The following is a 21,038-nucleotide window of genomic DNA, read 5'->3' as shown; positions in this document are numbered from 1 at the left end:
TCGAACAAATTTGTTTGATTTTCAGTGAGGGTGAACTCTAGAGATTAAATAAATATTTAAGATAATTTTGGTCACCATTTAATTCATATGTCAGAAATATGTGTAGTTGGATTTTTTATAAGCATGAAAATTCTACCAATCATAGGGTGATAAATTCTCTAGTCTTCTATAAACTGAGAAAGATAGTCAGTATTAACCAGTTAACTGCCATACTCCAGAAAGACGAGCATTAAAAATTTGGCCAGAAAACTCATCCTTCAAATATCAACAGATTAAAATGATCCTCATCTTGGCAAAAACTCTCAAACCTGGGAATTTAACAAAGACCTCCAGAGATTTGAGAGTTTTTGCCAAGATGAGGGTCATTAAAATTGATAGATATATGAAAGACAAGTTTTCTAGTCAACTTTTAAAATACACATCTTTCTAAAGTATGGCAGTTAACTGGTTAAACAAAACCTTTACAAATGTAGTAACATGTTTGAAAATATCCTCGGCATACAAAAATAAAAACCAACCAATATCCTAGCTCATCCAATCAATATCAGTCCATAGACTGACATACTTCATCTCTTCCAGTATGTGTCTAGACTGATATTCTTGGAAAATGAAATCACATATTTAAAAATACAGATAACAAAACTAAAATAAATAGAAATCAAACCAAATTCCATCTCAGTGAAAATATAAGAGAAATATAAAAATGAAAACCAGATAAATATCCCACCTCATCCTTATCAATGTCAGTCCACAAATCAGCGTCCTCGTTCTCTTCCATGTATCGTAATTTATGTCTCGACTGGTTGATACACAGGAAGAAAGGCATGATGGTCACTATCTTGGTCAGTTGAAGCTTGGACATAGTGATGTGGACCAGGAACTGAAAGGATGATAATATGAAATAATAATAATAGTTATAATAATAATAATGATAATAATAATAATAATAATAATAATAATAATAATAATAATAATAATAATAATAATAATAATAATAATAATAATAATATAATAATAATAATAATAATAATCATGAATTTATATAGCGCCTGAACATCCACGTTAATCATAGCGCCTGAACATCCACGTTAATCGTGGTCTGCAGCACTTTACATAATAAAATGTTTAAAAAACAAAAACAGAAAATTTTAAATCACGATACTACATAATAAGCATGAATACAGAAATAAAATCTAAGCAACATCTATTTCATAAAAAATAAGCCTTACGGAACAACTCAGTCTTCAGACATTTCCTGAAAGATGATAAATTTTCACAGGACTTATAGATATATATAATAATGAATATATAAAATCCAGTGTAGTCAACATAATTGTATACAAGCTTACCATGTACTTTTTCCCTCTCTCCTTGTCATGACAGATGACAACCCCTCCACTGCCAATGGTGTCCGTGGAGAAAGACTGAGACCAGCGGGACTCGTACACTCTCAACTTAGTCTAAGAATAAATAAAATAATTTAAAATAATCGTATTCCCTAAATCAACAAAAATCATTTGCAGTAAATTTGATATCTTCCAAAACAAGTGTGAACAAATAATCTTCGACATCTTTTAGCCCAATAAAATAATAACTATGGAACTTCTACAAAAAGTTGAAATGTTCCCCATCTTTGAAACAGTCATATTTAGAAGATGGAGAATAGAATGTTTGCTGAACAAAGGAGGGAGCAATCCCCAAAAACAACGCTTAGATGGACACCGCAGGGAAATTGGGAGACATGGAGAAGATTGGTAGAAAGAGAGATGACATCCTTTGGTTGGACTTGCGGGAAGTTCGAAAGCCGATGGAAGACAGAATGTCACTTGAGCTCCCTAATGTTGACCTAATCTTGATGAAACAGCACAGAGGATTAAGTAAGCAATAAAATACCTTGCATTATTTCTCTGGGGTAATTTACCTTTCAGGTCAATCTGCAGAAAAGATAGAGATCTTGTCATCTACACCTGCCTAGAGGCCTGCAGCACAATGTTGAGTCCTTCGAAAAGGCTCTTTATTCACATGCTCTCACTATGAAAAGGCTCTTTATTCACATGCTCTCACTATACATAGGTGTAAAATGAGTCCCAGCATTGTTAATATTGAAAAACAATTATAATATCGCCTTTTAAGCGTCCTGTATTGTCCAACATGTTACGTGTTGTTGTAGGCTAAGGACCCCTGTTATAGCGCTTTGAGCACATTTAGTTGATCCAAAGCTATATAAAAACTCAAACTGAAGATAAACCCAGGTATCAGTACAAGTGCAGTACTGCAAAGTGAAAACTGGGGACTAAGTTTGTCGAATATATCAAATCCCATTTTAATAAAAGCTAATTCTACATTCTTAAACTCATCAATCACCTTTTTCCTTTTATTTCTCTTGAACCTGAACAGCAGCAAATTGTGCGAGGAGCTGAATTCATAAACTGTTTCAGAAAGAGATCCCTGAAAAATCAAGGACACGATGATTATTTCATAGTTACAAAGTCGATTACATCTATACATGTGTAGAATTTATCAAAAAGTGATTAAGTTAATTAAATAACAAATAGTCACTTCCCTTTTATGCTCCACTTCACTCATGAAGGGGTGGGAAGGTCCAGATAGCTCAGATGGTAGAGCACTCACTTCACAGGGAAAGAGAACCCTCAATCCTGGGTGAGGTCAAAGACCCCCCCCCCCCCCCCCCCCCCCACACCCCCGGTTTATCCAGCAGTGATTGGGTTGCGGGGTCTGTGAGATTTGGGAGAAAGTATTTTGTGATATACTAGCCTCCTATCCAAATGGTAGCAAGCAACTCCTACTTCCATTAAGCACTATAGAAGCCTAGATAATCTCTCCAGGAACTTTATGGATTTGAAGGACAACTTTTCACACACAAAGATTATGACATGTGCATGATTTTTGTTGACCCCCCCCCCCCCCCCCCCCCCCCCCTCTATCTCTCTCTGAGAAGCATGGCTTACTAATTAGGAACTGACTGAAATACTTAAAGCATTGCTTTCTGAACGATTCATAAGTCAGAGAAGACATTTTTTTTTTCAAACCTTCTTTAATTCTTAAAAATGACAATCATATTGGTACCTGCAGCTGTAAAAAATATGTAATTTCTTCCTTGAGGTTTTTCTGAACTTTAATTTTTAAAATTAAAAAATATTATAATCCTGTTAGAACTCACAGCTGTTAAAACAAAACAAAAAAAGACGCAATTTCTTCTCCAAGGTTTTTCTGATCTTTAATTTTTCAGAAAATAGAAATCATTATAATCCTATCAGTACAAGTAGCTGTAAAATAAAAGTGCTATTTCTTCTCTGAGGTTTTTATCTTTGATTTTTTTTTAATTAAAAAAAAAATTATTATCATATTTGTACTCACAGCCGTAATTTCTTCTCTAAGGTTTTTCTGATCTTTATTTTTTTTTAAATAAAAAATTATTATAATCATATTAAAACTCGCAGCAGTATAAAAAAGATGCAAGTTCTTCTCTGAGGTTTTTCTGATCTTTAATTTTTGAAAAAAAAGAAATTATTATAATTTTATTATTACCCGCAGCTGTAGAGGAAGATCTGTTTTGTTGACAATCCAATAAGGAGAATAGATACAAAGGTCTAGAGAGTTTGAGAGGTCGGCGTGAATGCTGATACTCAGATGTCTGTTCATATTTTCCGAGTCTGCCTCTGTCTCCATTGTGATTGCCCTAAACTCATCCATGTCGGGTGAAATGTCCAGAGTTCCCAACCAGTCAGACTCCATGTAGTCTGGTAACTACAAATGAAAAGGCTACTGTTGTAAATTTTTACTGGCATCGAAAGAAATACAGGATGACTTAAAAACATAGCATTTCTAGACAATAGAAACAATATACTGATTTGAAAAATAAATTAAAACAAAATATACAGCTTTCAACAAATATAATGACTATATAATCATAGATAGGTTTTCCTTGGAGGTATTTAAACACCAGATGTCAAGTTCCTATACAATCTCAATATAAGTCATATCATCGATTTTTCAAAAATGGCAGAGAAACATTTGGCACCTGAAAAATATTTCTCAGCTGTTTATCTGGTTTTTTTAAAGTAATGTATTTATTTTTTTATTCAGTGTTCTTGGTTGAAGAAGGGTTTTGAGCCCGAAACGTTTCGTGTATGGTATTTTGTTCTGTTTCGAAACTGTTGTATTCAATTTTGTTAATTACTTTTTACAATCAACAAACAGACTTACAGTGATCAGAAGCTTATATGAGTTGCTGGTGTCCAAGGTGTACAAAGGAGTGGCTTCTCCATGGGTCAGACTACTGGGTTTGGACAAGCCCTGGCATTAGTAAAAATAGATGCACATTTTATGGTAAGTAGAGAAAAAATTAAAAACAAAAACATAAAAAAAATGAATTCAGTTAAAAGTCTCTGCCCTTTATCATAAATAAGAAATGTCCTGTTACATACAGGGTTGAAAATGGATTGAATGCACAAGAATGACAAATAGGCACGGCACAATTCTCAATTTAAATCACTTTTCTTTCTCTTCCAGTAACAATCTTTGTTTTCTTAAGTTATCAAAAATAGGAACTCACTTTGTGTCTTTTTCTTTTACAAAAACTTTTATTAACATGAAAGAAAAAAAACCCTAAAATAATAAAAAATGTCTTTTCTACATTACAAATTATGCCTATGCACAAGAAGTGACAAGAGCCAAAAATCCTTTTATTAGGTATTTTGTTCTTTTTTCAAGCTGTTATATAGATGTTAGTTCAATACGCATTACAGTCCATAGCTTCTACGAGCTTGGTGATCACAAAGTGGATTGGGTTTTTTTTTTACTAACCTGAAGAGTGAAGTTGATGTCATAAGGAAGATAATTGTGAAGGACGACAGGAGGGTACAAGGTAATGGTGTAGTAAGGTAGAGACTTAGGGACTGTCTGGTTGGGTTTCAGCTTTTCTCCTTCTCGACACACAGCCTGAAACATGAAACCAATAACTAAGCTATAAAGCTAAGAAATGCATAAGTATTCCTCTCCATCAAATATATAAAAATAAATGATAAATTTTATAAAATGCCCCAATTCTAAAATTTTCCTTCATTCATCCCCATGCGGAAATTTGTTTTTCAGGTCTGTTCCATGGAAAAATTGCAATAACCCAGGTGTCAGCCACATTGCAGTACTGCAAAGTGAGCTAGGGTGAGGTTATTTGCTCAAGGTGACACAGTGTGAGAGGGAGTCGAACTCAATACCTTCTGGGTATAAAGCAAAGACCATACAATTGTGCTTCACTTCCTCCCTAATAAACTACCTAAACTATTTCAAAAATTCAATTTTCTCAAAATTTGGTTGGCAATTGTTTATTGACATTTATGGTTTACATAGAAATGGAAATAGAAATCGTGATTCAATTATTTTCTCTTAAGAATTCCATTCAATATCTCCCAGTCAGGCAAAACCAACAATTACCTAAACAAACAGTGTTTTCTATATAAAATTACTTCAAAGACAATTAAGCTTTTATTGTTAACAATCTGCTTACATCCCGATCTCAATAAAATTTAAAAAATCCTAATTATCTTTTAAAATAAAATAAAATTGAATATTTCTGCCATACTCGTATTCACAATTTTGGCCAGATATCTTGTTTTTCGAATATCGATCGATTAAAATAGCCATCATCTTGTCAATAACTCTCAAACCTACGACTTCTCAATCAAATTAAATGGCCACCATCTTGTCAATAACTCTCAAACCTAGGACTTCTCAATCGAATAAAATGGCCATCATTTTGTCAATAACTCTCAAACCTATGACTTCTCAATCGAATAAAATGGCCATAATTTGGTCAATAACTCTCAAAGCTACGACTTCTCAATCGAATAAAATGGCCATCATTTTGTCAATAACTCTAAAACCTACGACTTCTCAATCGAATAAAATTACCCCCATCTTGTCAACGACTCTCAGACCTGGGAATTCACGGTGAGGCGCATTGGCAAGAAGAGGGTCATTTTAGTTGATCGACGTTTGGAAGACGAGTTTTCTGGCCATAATCTGTTTTTATTTCAGAGTACATCCGATTTTCCCTACAGCATACTGGGGCTATAATAAAATCTTATTCATTCTTACCTTGAAGTGAAATGACTTTTGTTCCTCCAGGGAAGACATGCAAAGGAAGCTTTTCAATCTGTCTTTTCCTTGTAACATTTCAGGCCACCATAGGGAGTTGTAAGTCAGCTCGTAACTAGGAATGATGAGAATTCAAGATTTAAAGTTTATCTTTCAGCAGTTTGGCAATAGGGTGAAGAAGGGTTTTGCGCCTGAAACAATGTTCCATGATTGGTATTTTGTCCATCTTTGGAGCTGTTTTATTCATTTTTGTACATTACTTTATACAGTTCACAGCTTCATGCAGCTTAATATTCACTTGGTCAAATACATGAAACATAGCTTAGATACGCAAAACAGAATCTTCCAATTAACAAAACCAACATAATCACATTGTAAATAAACAATAGGGGGGTCTTTTGGGGGTTTTTTGTGTATGTTTTTATTTTATTCATTTGCAGAAAAGGCTAATCATGTCATTTTCATAACAGCAACTTTTACACATCGTAAGTTATAGGTTTAAATAAAACCTCATATGATTCATGGTAAGGACTTTAGAATTTGGCATTTCAAAAAAATCTGAAACAGTGCCAGACAAAGCAGAAAGAAAATTTATAAGAAAAAGTCATCCCCAAAAATCAAATGTCCGACACTGTTTCATACAAACCTTTTTTTCAGAATTTTACCTTACACCAGTGCGTGTTCCCAAGTTTGTTACTATGCATTTCTCAAGGAAATGAGATTATCAATTCATGTCTGAAGTGCAACTGATCTAAAAAGCCTTTGGACATTTAAAATTGAAATGACAACAAAAGAAAAAGAAAAAGGAATAAAGATCTGCTTTTAAAAGTCTGTGAAGTTTTAAATCATAGTTTTATATCACTATAGATTAATATCTACCATCATTTGGAAACTGAAATGACTGGAAAAAATAAAAAATAAAAGAATATAATAGGGCTTCACTGGCGCCATGTCTCGTCCTACAAGTTAAGCATTGCTGTTGGCTTGGGACCCCTTATAAAGCACTTTGAGCATGTTCAGCGGATTTGTGATTTATAAAAAGCTCCAGTTTATAAATATATAGATTGGAATTGTGTTAACATGTAGTACCTGATGTCTGAAGGCTTGACATAGATGGGACAATGGTATGCCACAAACAGAGGAATGGGATATACACATTCGGCATCAACTGTAGCAATCTTGGAAAACTTTTCAGACGAAGCCATGTCTCGTGTTGCCTTGAATTTCTTGAGGTCTTCAGACCGACAGTAGACATCCATGGCCAGGGTAAGGTTGTTTTGAAGCTAAGTAAGTCATGAAGGGAGGATGTAAAGGGAATTCAATGGGAATAAGGTCAGACTGTTTTAAAGCTAAGGAAGTAATAAAGGGAGGATATAAAGGTCATTCAATGGGAATAAGGTCAGATTATTTTAAAGTTAAGTAAGTAACGAAGGGAGGATGTAAAGGTCATTCAATGAGAATAAGACAATCTATGTGAGGAACTCTTGAATAATGGCCCACATTAGAAGTACTTTTGAGATGTGAGGCTATCAAAGTCCCTGATATGCATCTTCATGAATATAATAGTGACCTTCAATGACTTAGAAATACCCCTCTGCATAAGCAAAATAATTTTGTTAAAATTAAAACCAAAGTCGATACACGCTTTCTGTAAAACAAATTGATAAAATAAAAAATATTTAAAGAAAAATTAATAAAAGTAAATATAAATTGGCATGATTAATTTTAAGAGATATTTTTTAAATAGATAGATAGAGAGAGAATTGGACACTGGCTAATAGATTTGAGAAAGGACCAACCAATTACCTTGAGAGGTGAAAAGAACTGGATAATCTTTCTTCCATGCCACATGTCCACATCCATCACTACGCTGTACTTGACTCCATTCTGAACATAAACAAAATATGGATTCATGGAGGAGGAGAGAGAGGGGGGGGGGGGGCAAAACAAAACTGGTTTTAACATACTTCAAACTGTGAAATGTAATGTGCAAAATTGGTAGATCGAAAGATAGATAGATAGCGATAGAGAGAGAGAGAGAGAGAGAGAGAGAGAGAGAGAGAGAGAGAGAGAGAGAGAGAGAGAGAGAGAGAGAGAGAGAGAGAGACAGAGAGAGAAAGAGAGAGAGACAGAGAGAGAGAGGGAGAGAGAGAGAATATGAGAGAATGAGAGTGAGAGAGATAGAAGAGAGAGAGAGAGAGAGAGAGAGAGAGACAGAGAGAGAGAGAGAATATAAGAAAGTGAGAGTGAGATAGAAGAGAGAGAGAATGAGAGAGAGAATATGAGAGAGTGACAGTGAGAGAGAGAAGAGAGAGAGATAGAGGGAGAAAGAGAGAGAGAGAGAGAGAGAGAGAATATGAGTGTGAGAGAGAGAAAGAGAGAGAGAGAAAGAGAGAAAGAGAGAGAGAATATAAGAGAGTGAGAGAGAGAGATAGAAAAGCGAGAGAGAGAGAGAGAGAGAGACAGAGAGAGAGAGAGAGAGACAGAGAGAGAGGGAGAGAGAGAGAATATGAGAGAATGAGAGTGAGAGAGATAGAAGAGAGATAGAAGAGAGAGAGAGAGAGGGAGAGAGAGGGAGAGAGAGAGAGAGAGAGAGAGAGAGAGAGAGAGAGAGAATATAAGAGAATGAGTGAGAGAGATAGAAGAGAGAGTTAGAGAGAGAATATGAGAGAGTGACAGTGAGAGATAGAGGGAGGGAGAGAGAGAGAGAGAGAGAGAGAGAGAGAGAAAGAGAGAAAGAGAGAAAGAGAGAGAGATAGAGAGAGAGAATGAGAGAAAGAAAGAGAGATGGATAGATAGATAGATAGATAGATAGATAGAGAGAGAGAGAGAGAGAGAGAGAGAGAGAGAGAGAGAGAGAGAGAGAGAGAGAGAGAGAGAGTGGAATGTGCCGTATACATGAATGTTATGAGAGAAAACAGGTCTGTATATTATGTATTGATAGAAGGTGAGAGTGGACAAAGTGAGTAGTTATTTTTAATGGACATGTAAGCAGTGTTAAATTTCAATGCATCAAAACATTATTTTTTTACCGTTTTAAATTAAAAATCTTCGTAAGTTGTCTGAGTGTGTGTGTGTGTGTGTGTGTGTGTGTGTATGTGTGTGTGTGTATGTGTGTGTGTATGTGTATGTGTGTGTATGTGTATTGTGATTGGGTAGCTGTTATGTGATGACTATAATACTATATTATTCACATATTTTTATATCTATTATATTTAATCCAGCAATGTGAACCATTGGAATTTCCATATTGTGAACAATATAAGATTTATCATTGTCATTGTGGTTAAATAATCTGACATTGAATTATAATAGTAAGAAATCAACAATTTTCAGACCATGTTATATATTAACAAAAATATCATATATATACACAGAAAATGCCGACTGATGAAATGAAGGACATGGAAACTTTCGTTTTGGCTTAAAAATACGTGAGTGAATTTATTTATTTTTATATGATCTAATCTAAATTATCGAGCAATCTCGTACCTACAAGTAGCTACCAACACTCATAAATATATACATTTATATGTATATATATATACATTTATACAGAAAGCATTTGACAAAGAAGATGGCAGCAACACAAAGCCATAAAATGTGCTTTATAAGACTTTAATAAATTGACATCAATACTTTCCAAAGCCAAAACAACGTTGACAGTAAAGGGATAAAACATGCCCAACGATCTGAATAAAAGTTTCTTATGTCAGAGTGAATCCGATGCCAACAGATGAATTCAAAGTAAAAATATAGACACATATGAAATGTTGGGTTGGTACACTTTATAAAAAAACGACATCTATTCTACTCCATCAAACAAATAAACCAGGCCAAAATTTCATATTTTTGACAATGGATTCAATGCCCACCATAAATACCATTCAAACATTATATCATTTTGAGAAAATGGGTAACACACAAAAAAAGCAATTTTTGAACTTTTTAAACCAGGGATGCCCTTTGTTGATTTTTTTTTTTTAATTTGTCTGAAATTCTTTCTGGTAAAGAGCTTATGGGGAAATATTTGGAGCAAAGCTTTTCTCTTCACCAATAAATGATATCACCTTTAGATCCTTGAAAAGGATACATATCCATCTCGCTTCCACTAAACTGTGCAGCAAGCAATGCTTTCATCTTTTTAATAAAATCAACTCACCAATATGAAACAAGTACAGCAGGAAAAATTTTTAAAGCCCGCTTGAACTGAAAAAGGGCATCCCTGAATAACATACATTAAATTGAAGCAAGAAATGTAGAAAAACTTAATATTGATTTTTGTAGATTAAGTAGGAAATGATTTAAAACCTACACATAACCCGTATGAGATTTAAAAAAAAATTCTAGACTTGTAAGTAGAAGCACCCAAGAAAAAGTAAGAAAAAGGTAATGGTTTAAATAGGAAACAAGAGTAGATTCCATGAGCATACTATCAATGAATTTATTTTGAGAAAGAAGACACAGCAAGTAAACTGCCTCCCACCATGGTGTACATACTCCATATCATGCAGGGTGTTTACCTCAACTACTTAAAGGACCAAAGATTTCAATTTAGATTTAAATCAAGTCATCAGATGTAACCATTCCCTAACAATACATGGGTCAGCGTGGCTCAACAGTGTGGTCTTTGCTTCGTACTCAAAAGGAACCGAGTTCGATTACCGGATGCGATTTGCGTCACTGCACTGCAGTTGATGCCTTGATTATTCCAGTCTTCCCTTGGAATAGACCCTAGAGTTAAATTTTCCCCAAGGGATGAATTATTATCATTATTATTATTATAATTATTATTATTATTATTACTAATATTATCATCATCATTATTAAAGGGATTTTTTTAAAAATTAAGACCTTCTCTTTCAAATAAGTATCAAATCAGGGTGAACAGGTTACCAAAAGTGAATTTTTAAAGTTAAAACAACGATCATAAAAAATAAATCATTAATTTAGTCTTTTGTTCTTTTAAAAACATTATCCATCATTCTCAATAAAACATGTAACCCTAATCCAAGTTTTATAATTGTTGACTATAAATTCTATATTTAGCATCTAAATTACCACGACATAATACTGTTTGAGATGAACAGTCACAATTATGAAAGGAAAACAATATTCTAACATGTAATAATCCTAATATTTTTTTATGAAAGACGAAATGAAAGGTCAAGGTATGCAGTCTACAGTTTTTAAACAAGAGAAATAACCTCATATTACATTCCATGCATTTCAACACCGTGATTGTATTGACAACAAGTTAACACAACAATGTAGTTGTATTGACACGTTTACATGACAACAATGTGATTGTATTGACAAAAAGTTTACATGACAACAATGTGATTGTATTGACAAAAAAATTACAAGACAACAATGCGATTGTATTGACAATAAGTTTACATGACAATAATGTACTTGAAGTGACAACAATGAATTGACAACAACTTTACAAGACAACAATGTAATAGTATTGTCAACAAATTTACATAACACTGTGACTGTATTGACAACACGTTTACATGACAACAATTCGATTTTAAAGACAGCAAATTTACATGACAACAATGGGCTTAACCAACCTCTAATTCCATGTTTTCAGACTAGAAAGAAGATATAAAATGAATGAAGTTGTCATAACTCGTCTCCTTGTTATTGTATTTAAGATCACCAGTTGGATGATTGATTCTCACTGAAGTTCCTCTAACTCTGACTATAAACGGTTAGGGTTACACATAGTTTGGTGAATTGGTAAAACTGATCTGGCAGGCAAGCCTGGTGAGAATTTTACCTAAACAATTGGCATCAATAACTATTTAATTTTATATCAAATACTTAACAATATTTACAAAACCAATCTTTTTTCAAAATATGCAAAATGGCACCTAGGAGTGATGACCTTGGGGTGGTCCAGTTCCCCTCCCCTTCCCCCCCCCCCCCCCCCCCCCCTCTCTCTACCTTAGACTGCAAGAAGTTAAGGGCTGAAACACTTTAACTTGTTGGACAGGGCTTTCATACCTGAAGACTTTCTGTTTTAGCTCTGCCTGAGTCTGCTATTACTTAGTATTAAATCTGTATATTTATAAAAACACATATATATCCATGACATCAATAACAATAAAATTATCCTCTGTTGTGTGAGTGCTAAAAGATATATCCTTTCACTTTGAAATTTCCTTGATAAGGGTTTTAGAATTATTTTTTTACAATAGAAAAGTCGGTTGAAAATCTTGAAATTCTTGATAATTTTAGTCTGAATTTTGATTTAAAAAAAAAAATCATTGGCATGTTGTTTTGAATTCTACATTAGGTATATTTAATTTAAAGACAGAAATAATAAAAATCTACAAACCTTGGTTGGAACCAAAGGGATTAATCGTTTACAAGCACATTTATGTAGTATAGATGGGGTTTGTTCAAATCCATCCACCTGGTGAAAAATTCAAGAATAGACATCCATCAATATCAACAACCATAGCAAAACAGTATTATTATGTCAATGGGATGAACGTAATGTTTGAAACAAATCTTTAGCTTAACTTATACAATTTGAGTTAATATGAATACCTTCATTGACGACACTCTTTTTTTTTTTCAAACTAAATTTAAAAAAAAAAATAAAATAAATAACACATCCACTAAACGTGCTCAAGAGCTTTACAAGGGGTCCATAGCCAACAGCATACACTTTACATGTAAAAAAATATGACCCTGTTCGGCAATACTACAATTTTCTTTCAACACTGTTAACGGCCAGGTACTCATTTTACACCCAAGTATGGTGACAGAATGTGGGTAAATTTCATCTTTTCATTAGTATAAAGAGCCTATGCACCGCTCAAAGCGGTACTGGAACCGAGGGCCTTCCAATCATACCACAAGACGACATAGCCACACAATTAAAAAACCTCAAAGTTCCCCAGTCTGATCATTTTGACTTTAAACTCTACAAATGTCCTACTACTTTCATTCTGACTCACTACCAGACAGGCATACTAGGTGACATATGTCACCCACAGCCTCTATCAGGTATTACATCAGAGTTAACAACGCCACTTCCACATTGTCTCATTCGTCTGTAGTGTTATTCAAGAATAGACATAGACTGTTATTCATTCTGTTTTGTTGATTAAGGGGAAACCTGAAACATCCTTTTTATCTGTTTTCGTAAATTAAATTGCAGATTACATTCAATTTCACATTGCTATTTATTTCTTTGAGCTTTGAGCAGCAACATTTACATTACAACAGAGTAAACAAAGCCAACGAGGCCAGCGTCGAAGAGGACGTCCACTGACAACATGGTGAAGAATGCTAAATTTGGAATTGAAAAGTGTCATAATGTCGTGGAGGGAGAGGCGACGGTGTTAGCCAGAGACCGTCCTAGATGGAGATATGTGGTGGAAGCCCAATGATCCAGATGGAGTTAAAAGGATTAAGTAAGCCAAGATGACCAGAATTAACAACAACAAAAAAGTTTTTAAAAAAAAATAAATTTGAACAGTCTAATAAACTACATCAAGGATGAGAAATAAAGGTATTATAGAGAAGTGCCAGATGAAAACAGAGAGTAAAGATATCACAATGTCTAGGAGTGACACCTGGGATCCAATATATACGAAACTCACTACCAGTTCAAAGGCTAGTGCATCTGCTTGCCAACCTGTCGCTCTCTCCACACGGCTATGAGTTCGTATGACTTGCATTCAAAATTTCACTCTCTGAAACTGTAACACCTTTATTCTCTATTTTCATCTGGCACATTTCCATACCCTTTATTTTTTGCCTTTATTGATATAGGTGCCCTCTCCATACGTTTTCTAAATTTAAATTTGACAAACTACATTCATCCTTCAAAATTAAAGTATCTTGAGCTTTTATATAGTGCAATATCCACTAAACGTGATCAAAGTCCATTACAAGGGGTCCCTCGCAAAAAGCAACACTCAACATGTAGGACTAGATATGACACCTGTAGGGCAATATAAATATTTTTTTCCCAACAGAGAGAGCGTTGTTAACCGCCAGGAAGTCATTTTACACCTGAGTATGGTGAGAGAATGTGAAAAAAGAGCCTTTTCCAACTATGCACCAATCCAAAGGCGAGTGTCATACGAGAAAACTACATAGCCGCAAAACTTGGAACACTAAGTCTAGGTATAATACAAATGTTTGTTCTTGAAGCTCAAAAAACAAATAACAATCAGAAATTAGAATAGAAGCTTCAATTTATTTTACAAAGACAAATGATGTGGACATTTCGGGTTTCCCTTTTATCTACAAATCATGATTATAATGTATTGGAGTCTTTGGTTTTGAATTTCAAACTTTTATAGTGACAGTGATAAGGTTGTTACTGTCAAATAATAACTTTATAAAACAATGAAACTACTTCTGAAAATAACTCTTATTTCCTTACCTGCAGTTTGAGTCTGAACTTGTCGATGTGAGAACCAGATAAATAATCGTCATCGTCATCAAAGACAAAAGCCCCAGCACTGATAAGAGTGTGTCCTGCTTTGGCCAAAGACGAGCTGACTCTCAAATCATCCTCATTACAGCTACATCAAGACAATTAATTAATAGACAATAAATAAATTAATTAATAAACAAATAAAAATCTTGTTATATATTTGGTAAATTGGATTTTTTGTAAGAATTTGTAAGACTAAGATTTTGTATGGTGCTCGCAATTTACATGAAAATGGTTTGCGTGTAATCTGAGATTGATTAGACATCGTGATGATTTTATGAAAAAATAAAAATTCTTCAAATCCCATCGAAAACAGATGGCATCATTTTTAGCATGTGGGTTATATGTCAAACTTCCCGTTAGCGAGTCTGACAATGAGGTGGGGGTTCTTGCATTGAATTGATACCAGTTAGTGCTTACTGTCATTATTTTGAATACAATTAAGTTCTTAAAATATATATGAACCCTTTTCTACCCTTAAAATTGCTGTATATAAGAAATTAAATAAAATGCTCTGAGGAGTTCTCTGAAGAATTTGAAAATGTATCCATTAAGACAATAGAAACTGAGTTCAAATTGTATTCAACATTTGAATCACAAATTTTGAGGTGTCGATTTATCATCACATGCAATGAACAGGTGCCATTCATTGAACGGGCTGCTATGCTTGTAAATAAATAAATATATAGACAATAAATAAATAAATAAACAAACAAATAAATATATAAATTAGTAAATAAATAAATAGATGAATAAATATGATCAAATAAGGGACTTTGATGTTAAGTAAAAAACAGGCATAATTGTGAATTGCTTGTGTACCCTTTGTCTTACTTTTTCTTTGTTGCTTTTAACTTCAGCTGTACAAGTTCATAGAGGAAACAGAAGATTGCACGACCATGCCTATTTTTTACCTAAAAGTCCAATCCAGGGAACAAGCAAAGGATCCAGCCATGAATGATACTCTCAACTGCTTACGATATGATATTCAAACCTAAAAACGATAATGTACATAACAGAGAGATGATTTACCAGGAAAAATTATCATCTCTCAAAAAAAAAAACCTCAAAAACTGTACATTTGACTGCATCTCTCTCATCTGAGGGCCTCTGCTAGGACCAAGTGAAGATTATCAAACTACTTCAGCCTTTACACCAACAATGACTGCCATATTCAATAATTTTCTCCGCCCTCAAATACAAATACTCAGAATTGAGAGGACATCAAGTAACATTCGGGTTCAGGTTCAGAAATAGACTGAGCAATCTCAATCCAGAATAAAGAAATGGAAATGGAATAGGGGAGGCAGAAGAAAAAACAAGAGTGAACTCTCTGCCCACCAAGGGAGATCAAAAGACCCCACCCCATCATGGTCATACTTGCTATCCTCCTCATCTTCTTTCAAGTTCTGGTTAATGATTTCAATCTCATCGTTGTAGTCTGCTGGATGAATGATGTTGTTGGTGTCGCTGTGGTAGATTGTTGCATTGATGACGTGTTCTTTGTCAATCTGGAGAGTTACACAATGAGTGAAAAGGGATGAATTACGGGTTATATATAAGCCAACCTGGCACACCGGTAAGGGCTTTGCTTTGTACCCAAAACTGCCGTAAACACGGATTAAAAATTTCAGCCAGAAAATGCATCCTTTAAATATCGATCCATTAAATCACCCTCATCTCGCTAAAAACTCTCAAACTTGAGACTTTAAGAAAGACATCTTTTTTGTTGTTGTTGTCATTATCAGATTAACTATCTCGAAAAAGTCTACATTTTCCTTTTTGTTCCACTTTCTAAATATTAAAAGAATTAATCAAGCAACAAAACACAAAGTTCAAATGACAGGAATCCAAACACATTCAAATTCTATTCAAATCGTACCTTTAGTCTACAGTCCAAACACATTCAAATTTTATTCAAATCTTACATTTAGGCTTGAATCAAAACACATTCAAATTCTATTCAAATCTTATGTTTGGCTTGAATCCAAACATTCACATCTTACCTTTAGGCTAGAGTCCACCGTCACATACGTTTGTAGCTCAAGCTGTTGACAAAGAAATGCCATGTCATTACATTTATTCATTGTTTTATTGATTGATAAATTGATTGATTCATTGATGGATTAATTGATTGATGAATTGATGGATTAAATGATTCATTGATTCATTGATGGATTAATTGATTGATGAATTGATGGATTAAATGATTCATTAATTGATTGATTCATTGATGGATTAATTCATTGATTAATTGTTTGATTGGTTGATTAATTGATCGATTAATTGATGGATTGATTAATTAATTCGTAATTAGATAGACCAATTGATCAATTGATTGATTGATTGATTACTTGATTGATTTATTGATTGATTCATTGTTTGATTAATTTACTGATTACTTGATTGATTGGTTGATTGATTCATTGATAGATTGTTTGATTACTTGATTAATTTATTGATTAATTGATTGATGTGGCTATGTAGTCTTGCGGTATGACACACACTTTTAAATTGGAAGGTCCTGGGTTCAAGCCTCGCTCGGCGCATAGTTGATCCCTGGAAAAGGCTCTTTACTCACATTCTCTCACAATACTCAGGTGCAAAATGTGTACCAGGTCATTAACAGTGTTGTTCTGTCCGAAAAAATGTAATATCATTTTTTAAAAACAGGTTAAGTGTTTCTGTTGGCCTGGGACCCTTGTAAAGCGCTTTGAGATTTTGAGTAGATATTACACTATATAAAAACTCTTTTTTTTTTTTCATTGTTTGCTTGATTGTATAATTGATTGATTGATTCATTGATTGACTGATTTGGGCTCTTCTATTAAATCACCTTATTTTACACAACAGAAAGAGAATTCAAATGTGGCTTGATGAACATTCTAGTGATATTTTCAATACCCACACAGTTTACAACCAGAAAATTATAGAATGAACAGCGTATTAGTGATATTTTCAATACTCACACACTTTACAACCAGAATATTATAGAATGAACAGTCAATTAGTAATGCTTTCAATACCCACACACTTTACAACCAGAAAATCATAGAATGAACAACTTATTAGTGATATTTTCAAGGCAACAAAACATTTTTTTAAAATATGTCTATTGGCAAGGGAGGTAAATGTGATGGAACATACGTACATATAAAGTTGTGGCTTTATCTTACTGATGACCTGCCCAGTTCAACTTTCAAAATTGTGTAACTAAAACTAGAAAATGTGTAATTTGAGACAAAAATGTTTAACTCATTAAATTCTTCTACCTTTTCTGATATGACAACTTACCTTATTGTCTATAGTCAGTGTAGGTTTATTTCTTACTGATTCCAACTCAGAGGTGGCACTGTTGGTGAGAGCCTTTTGGGGAGATAGAACATAAAACTACTTATACTCAATGATATATATATATATATATATATATATATATATAATATATATATATATATATATATATATATATATATATATATATATATATATATATATATATATATATATATATATATATATATATATATATATATATATATATATATATATATTATATACACTGCATTCATACACAAAAAGTTTTCACTCTTATTTGGAGAGGAATAGAGAGAAATAATTGAAGTGCCCTGTGCTAAAAGGGGTTCCGAAAGCTCAGCTGATTGAGCACTCCCTTCAGATGTAAATGAAACAGGTTCAATTCTGGGTGAAGTCAGATTATTGTCAGAGACATTAGCCAAGAGCAACTTGATATTTAGAACTTCCCACTATGGTTGTTTTAAAAAGTCAATCGTCTGATCTATATTTTGATGGGATAAGTTATCTAAGCAGAGCATACTGCTGTGTGTATTGGAAGAGGTGATTCACATTCACTTTCAACACTATTGCAGAAACGGCCATGGTTAGGAATGGATTGACATTAAGCAGTGAGACACTGTGGGCTGTAAAAAGCTATGAACAAAAATTGATATATGTAACAGCTTCGGAAAAGAAAAAACAAATACCATACACATAATGTTTTGGCCTAAAAAAGCCCTTCCTCAATGAATAACAAAGAAACAGTAACACACCACTTGCTTGTATGTCAACCTCTTGAAGACCTGAGATGCACATTCCTCCCACCCTCCCACCAAATCCAAGCATCAGTAACACACTTTATAGTCACCTGGAACAACTACAAAAGACGTCTAACTTCTACGTCATGGCACAAGACCGAAGGGCTAGAGCTCAGGTGGTCGCTGGTTCGGATAAGTAAGTAAGTAAGTAATGAATAATAAAAACGACCATTAATGTTTCTATTGATTTTGTTATTGGCTGAAGAAAGGCTTTGAGCCTGGAATGTTCTACGCTTGGTATTGTGTTCTTTTTCAAAGCTGTTTTACTCATTTTTGTTCATTAGATTGGATTGGGGTCTTCGTCATAGTATAAATAAAATCCTAGAGGTTGCAATAAATGATAACCCTCACAGCTGTGACATCTTTCAACACAACGAGTGCCTGGGGTGTGACATTGAGTTGTAAAGGATCCAACGATTCCAACATCACATACAGACATTTGTCTTCATCCTCATCCTCCATCACACGGGCACCGGCGTCTACTTCATCAAAGCCAGGGGGGACTGAACCTGAGAGAATGACAAATAGGACCATCTCATCAACCAAACAGTCAAATGCATGCAATATGCTATTCAAGGGTGTTACAATTTATTTTCCCTCAAAGATTTACTTATTTATACATTGGTCGAAATATACAGTGCAACACCTTGATAACGACATCACTCGGGACCAGAAAATTATGTCATTATCCACGGGTGTCATTATTCCAGGGTTTTCAAGATGGCGGCAAAAAGGGGCGTGTTGAGAGCCGTGATTACAGAAAAATCACATTTCAAAAACGTTAGAATGTGTATTTTACCTGTTTACAAAGGGTATACCAGTTACGCTTTCATTCTCCAATGTGTATTGTCATTGTTTTGATCATAAGCAGTGCCCGAACCCATTTGACGAAACTAAAAATAAATAATTAAAATCAAGTGCCAACATGATGATAATACCACACAAGAACACAGATGTACAAGTTTAGTTTTGATTTTAATTCAAGTCAAATTCATGCGAGACTGCTAATGAGTTATGAATACAAAATTTTTTATTTAAGTGCATCAAAATTCACAAGCACTTATAAATTAGTAGATCTACATCTTGCAATATTAAAAAAAAAACAAAAAAAAAACAAAAAAAAAAAACAATAGTATTAACCACAATAATATCAAATTTGGACTGATGTTTTTAGAGAAACAAATGATTTTTCAAATGAAAATAATAAAGTGAAAGAGGTTATTATTGTTTTCTCCGCTATTCCAACATATCAAAGACCATAAATAGCCAAAATTGCCCCCATTGGACACAGCATTGCCTGATATCAGTTAACCTCCACTGACCTCAGACAGGTAGCTAACATGGAAGGTTAATGGACCCTTGAGAGTTCCATCCACTGGTAAACTTCTTTTGCTGTGTTCCATATGAACAAGCGCTGGTTCCACACAATATAGTAAACATGTGTTTTGATTGGTTGGTAACAAAGCGATCTCATTGGGAAGGGGAAAAAGGCGTTTTTTATAAGTTAAGACTAGGAGATGACGATGGCCAGTTACCAAGCATCGGTACCAACTGCCTATTACTATTATTGTTATAACGATGTCGGTAAACAGGGGTTTTATTAAAATGTATGTCGCTATTTGGGTTTTTAAAAATTAATAATAACATATTGCAAAAAAATCGGAACCAGAGGTCAATGCTATCAAGGGGTTGTCGTTATCCAGAGGTTGCACTGTACAATTTATCATAAATGTTGGCGCTATTTAAATGACAACTGTTTATGATTTAAAATATTAACAAACTGTTAACAATTAATAGAAATATATTAATATGTAAACAAACAGTTAAATATGATAGAAATCTGTTAATATATAAACACTATTAATTATGTGTTGTATACAAAATAAAGATTTTCAAAATGTCTTCAAGATGAGATCAAAGGATAGCATCGTTATATAGTAGATTTTTCTTTTCTTTAAGTTTTCCAAAGCTGTTAATCTCAATCAGCCCTGGGTCTATATCATTTGTTGTAGCTTGAACTAGAGAGTAACAATTGTTTGCTACCCTCTGAATAGGACACTAGTCCACAATATCAAATTCAATTTGTTGAAAGAGACGTGTGAACAATACTCAATAAATTGGTATTAAAAAAAAAGTTTTCTTTTAAGGGAATAAATACTAATAAATAAAGTAATAAATAGTAAAAGCCAATCACCAACAACAAAGCACTACAAGCGTGACTAGGGCCCGATTCAAGGATTAAAACGAGCAAATGGTAATAAATAGTAACTGCAAACCCAATAAGAAATATACAAAAAACGAAATTTAAAAAAAAAAAGAAAACTTTTTAAAGCGGGGAG

General features: G+C 33.8%; 1 protein-coding gene across 15 annotated transcripts in view; it reads right to left on the bottom strand.

Moving 5' to 3' along the window:
• LOC144967404 (intermembrane lipid transfer protein VPS13A-like) overlaps positions 1 to 21,038 on the bottom strand; it is a 162,796-nt gene that overhangs the window by 43,715 nt on the left and 98,043 nt on the right. For 8 of the 15 annotated variants that reach the window (XM_078904553.1, XM_078904559.1, XM_078904561.1 and 5 more), the window contains 16 exons: positions 19,051 to 19,208; positions 17,882 to 17,953; positions 16,594 to 16,635; positions 15,968 to 16,098; positions 14,534 to 14,675; positions 12,467 to 12,544; positions 11,697 to 11,717; positions 7,924 to 8,004; positions 7,207 to 7,400; positions 6,118 to 6,232; positions 4,828 to 4,962; positions 4,228 to 4,317; positions 3,550 to 3,768; positions 2,365 to 2,448; positions 1,350 to 1,460; positions 728 to 880 (listed from right to left, as the gene is read on the bottom strand). In XM_078904553.1, coding sequence (XP_078760679.1) covers positions 728 to 880; positions 1,350 to 1,460; positions 2,365 to 2,448; positions 3,550 to 3,768; positions 4,228 to 4,317; positions 4,828 to 4,962; positions 6,118 to 6,232; positions 7,207 to 7,400; positions 7,924 to 8,004; positions 11,697 to 11,717; positions 12,467 to 12,544; positions 14,534 to 14,675; positions 15,968 to 16,098; positions 16,594 to 16,635; positions 17,882 to 17,953; positions 19,051 to 19,208 — 1,826 coding nt within the window. The remainder of the gene's footprint in view (positions 1 to 727; positions 881 to 1,349; positions 1,461 to 2,364; positions 2,449 to 3,549; positions 3,769 to 4,227; positions 4,318 to 4,827; positions 4,963 to 6,117; positions 6,233 to 7,206; positions 7,401 to 7,923; positions 8,005 to 11,696; positions 11,718 to 12,466; positions 12,545 to 14,533; positions 14,676 to 15,967; positions 16,099 to 16,593; positions 16,636 to 17,881; positions 17,954 to 19,050; positions 19,209 to 21,038) is intronic. The other 7 variants (XM_078904556.1, XM_078904560.1, XM_078904562.1 and 4 more) reach the window with 1 other exon arrangement.

This window comes from Berghia stephanieae, chromosome 3 (assembly GCF_034508935.2).
Source record: "Berghia stephanieae isolate SIO BIC M18660-M18661 chromosome 3, UCSD_Bste_1.3, whole genome shotgun sequence".
NCBI classification, from domain to species: Eukaryota; Metazoa; Mollusca; class Gastropoda; order Nudibranchia; family Aeolidiidae; genus Berghia; species Berghia stephanieae.
This window is presented reverse-complemented; position numbering and strand designations above follow the sequence as displayed.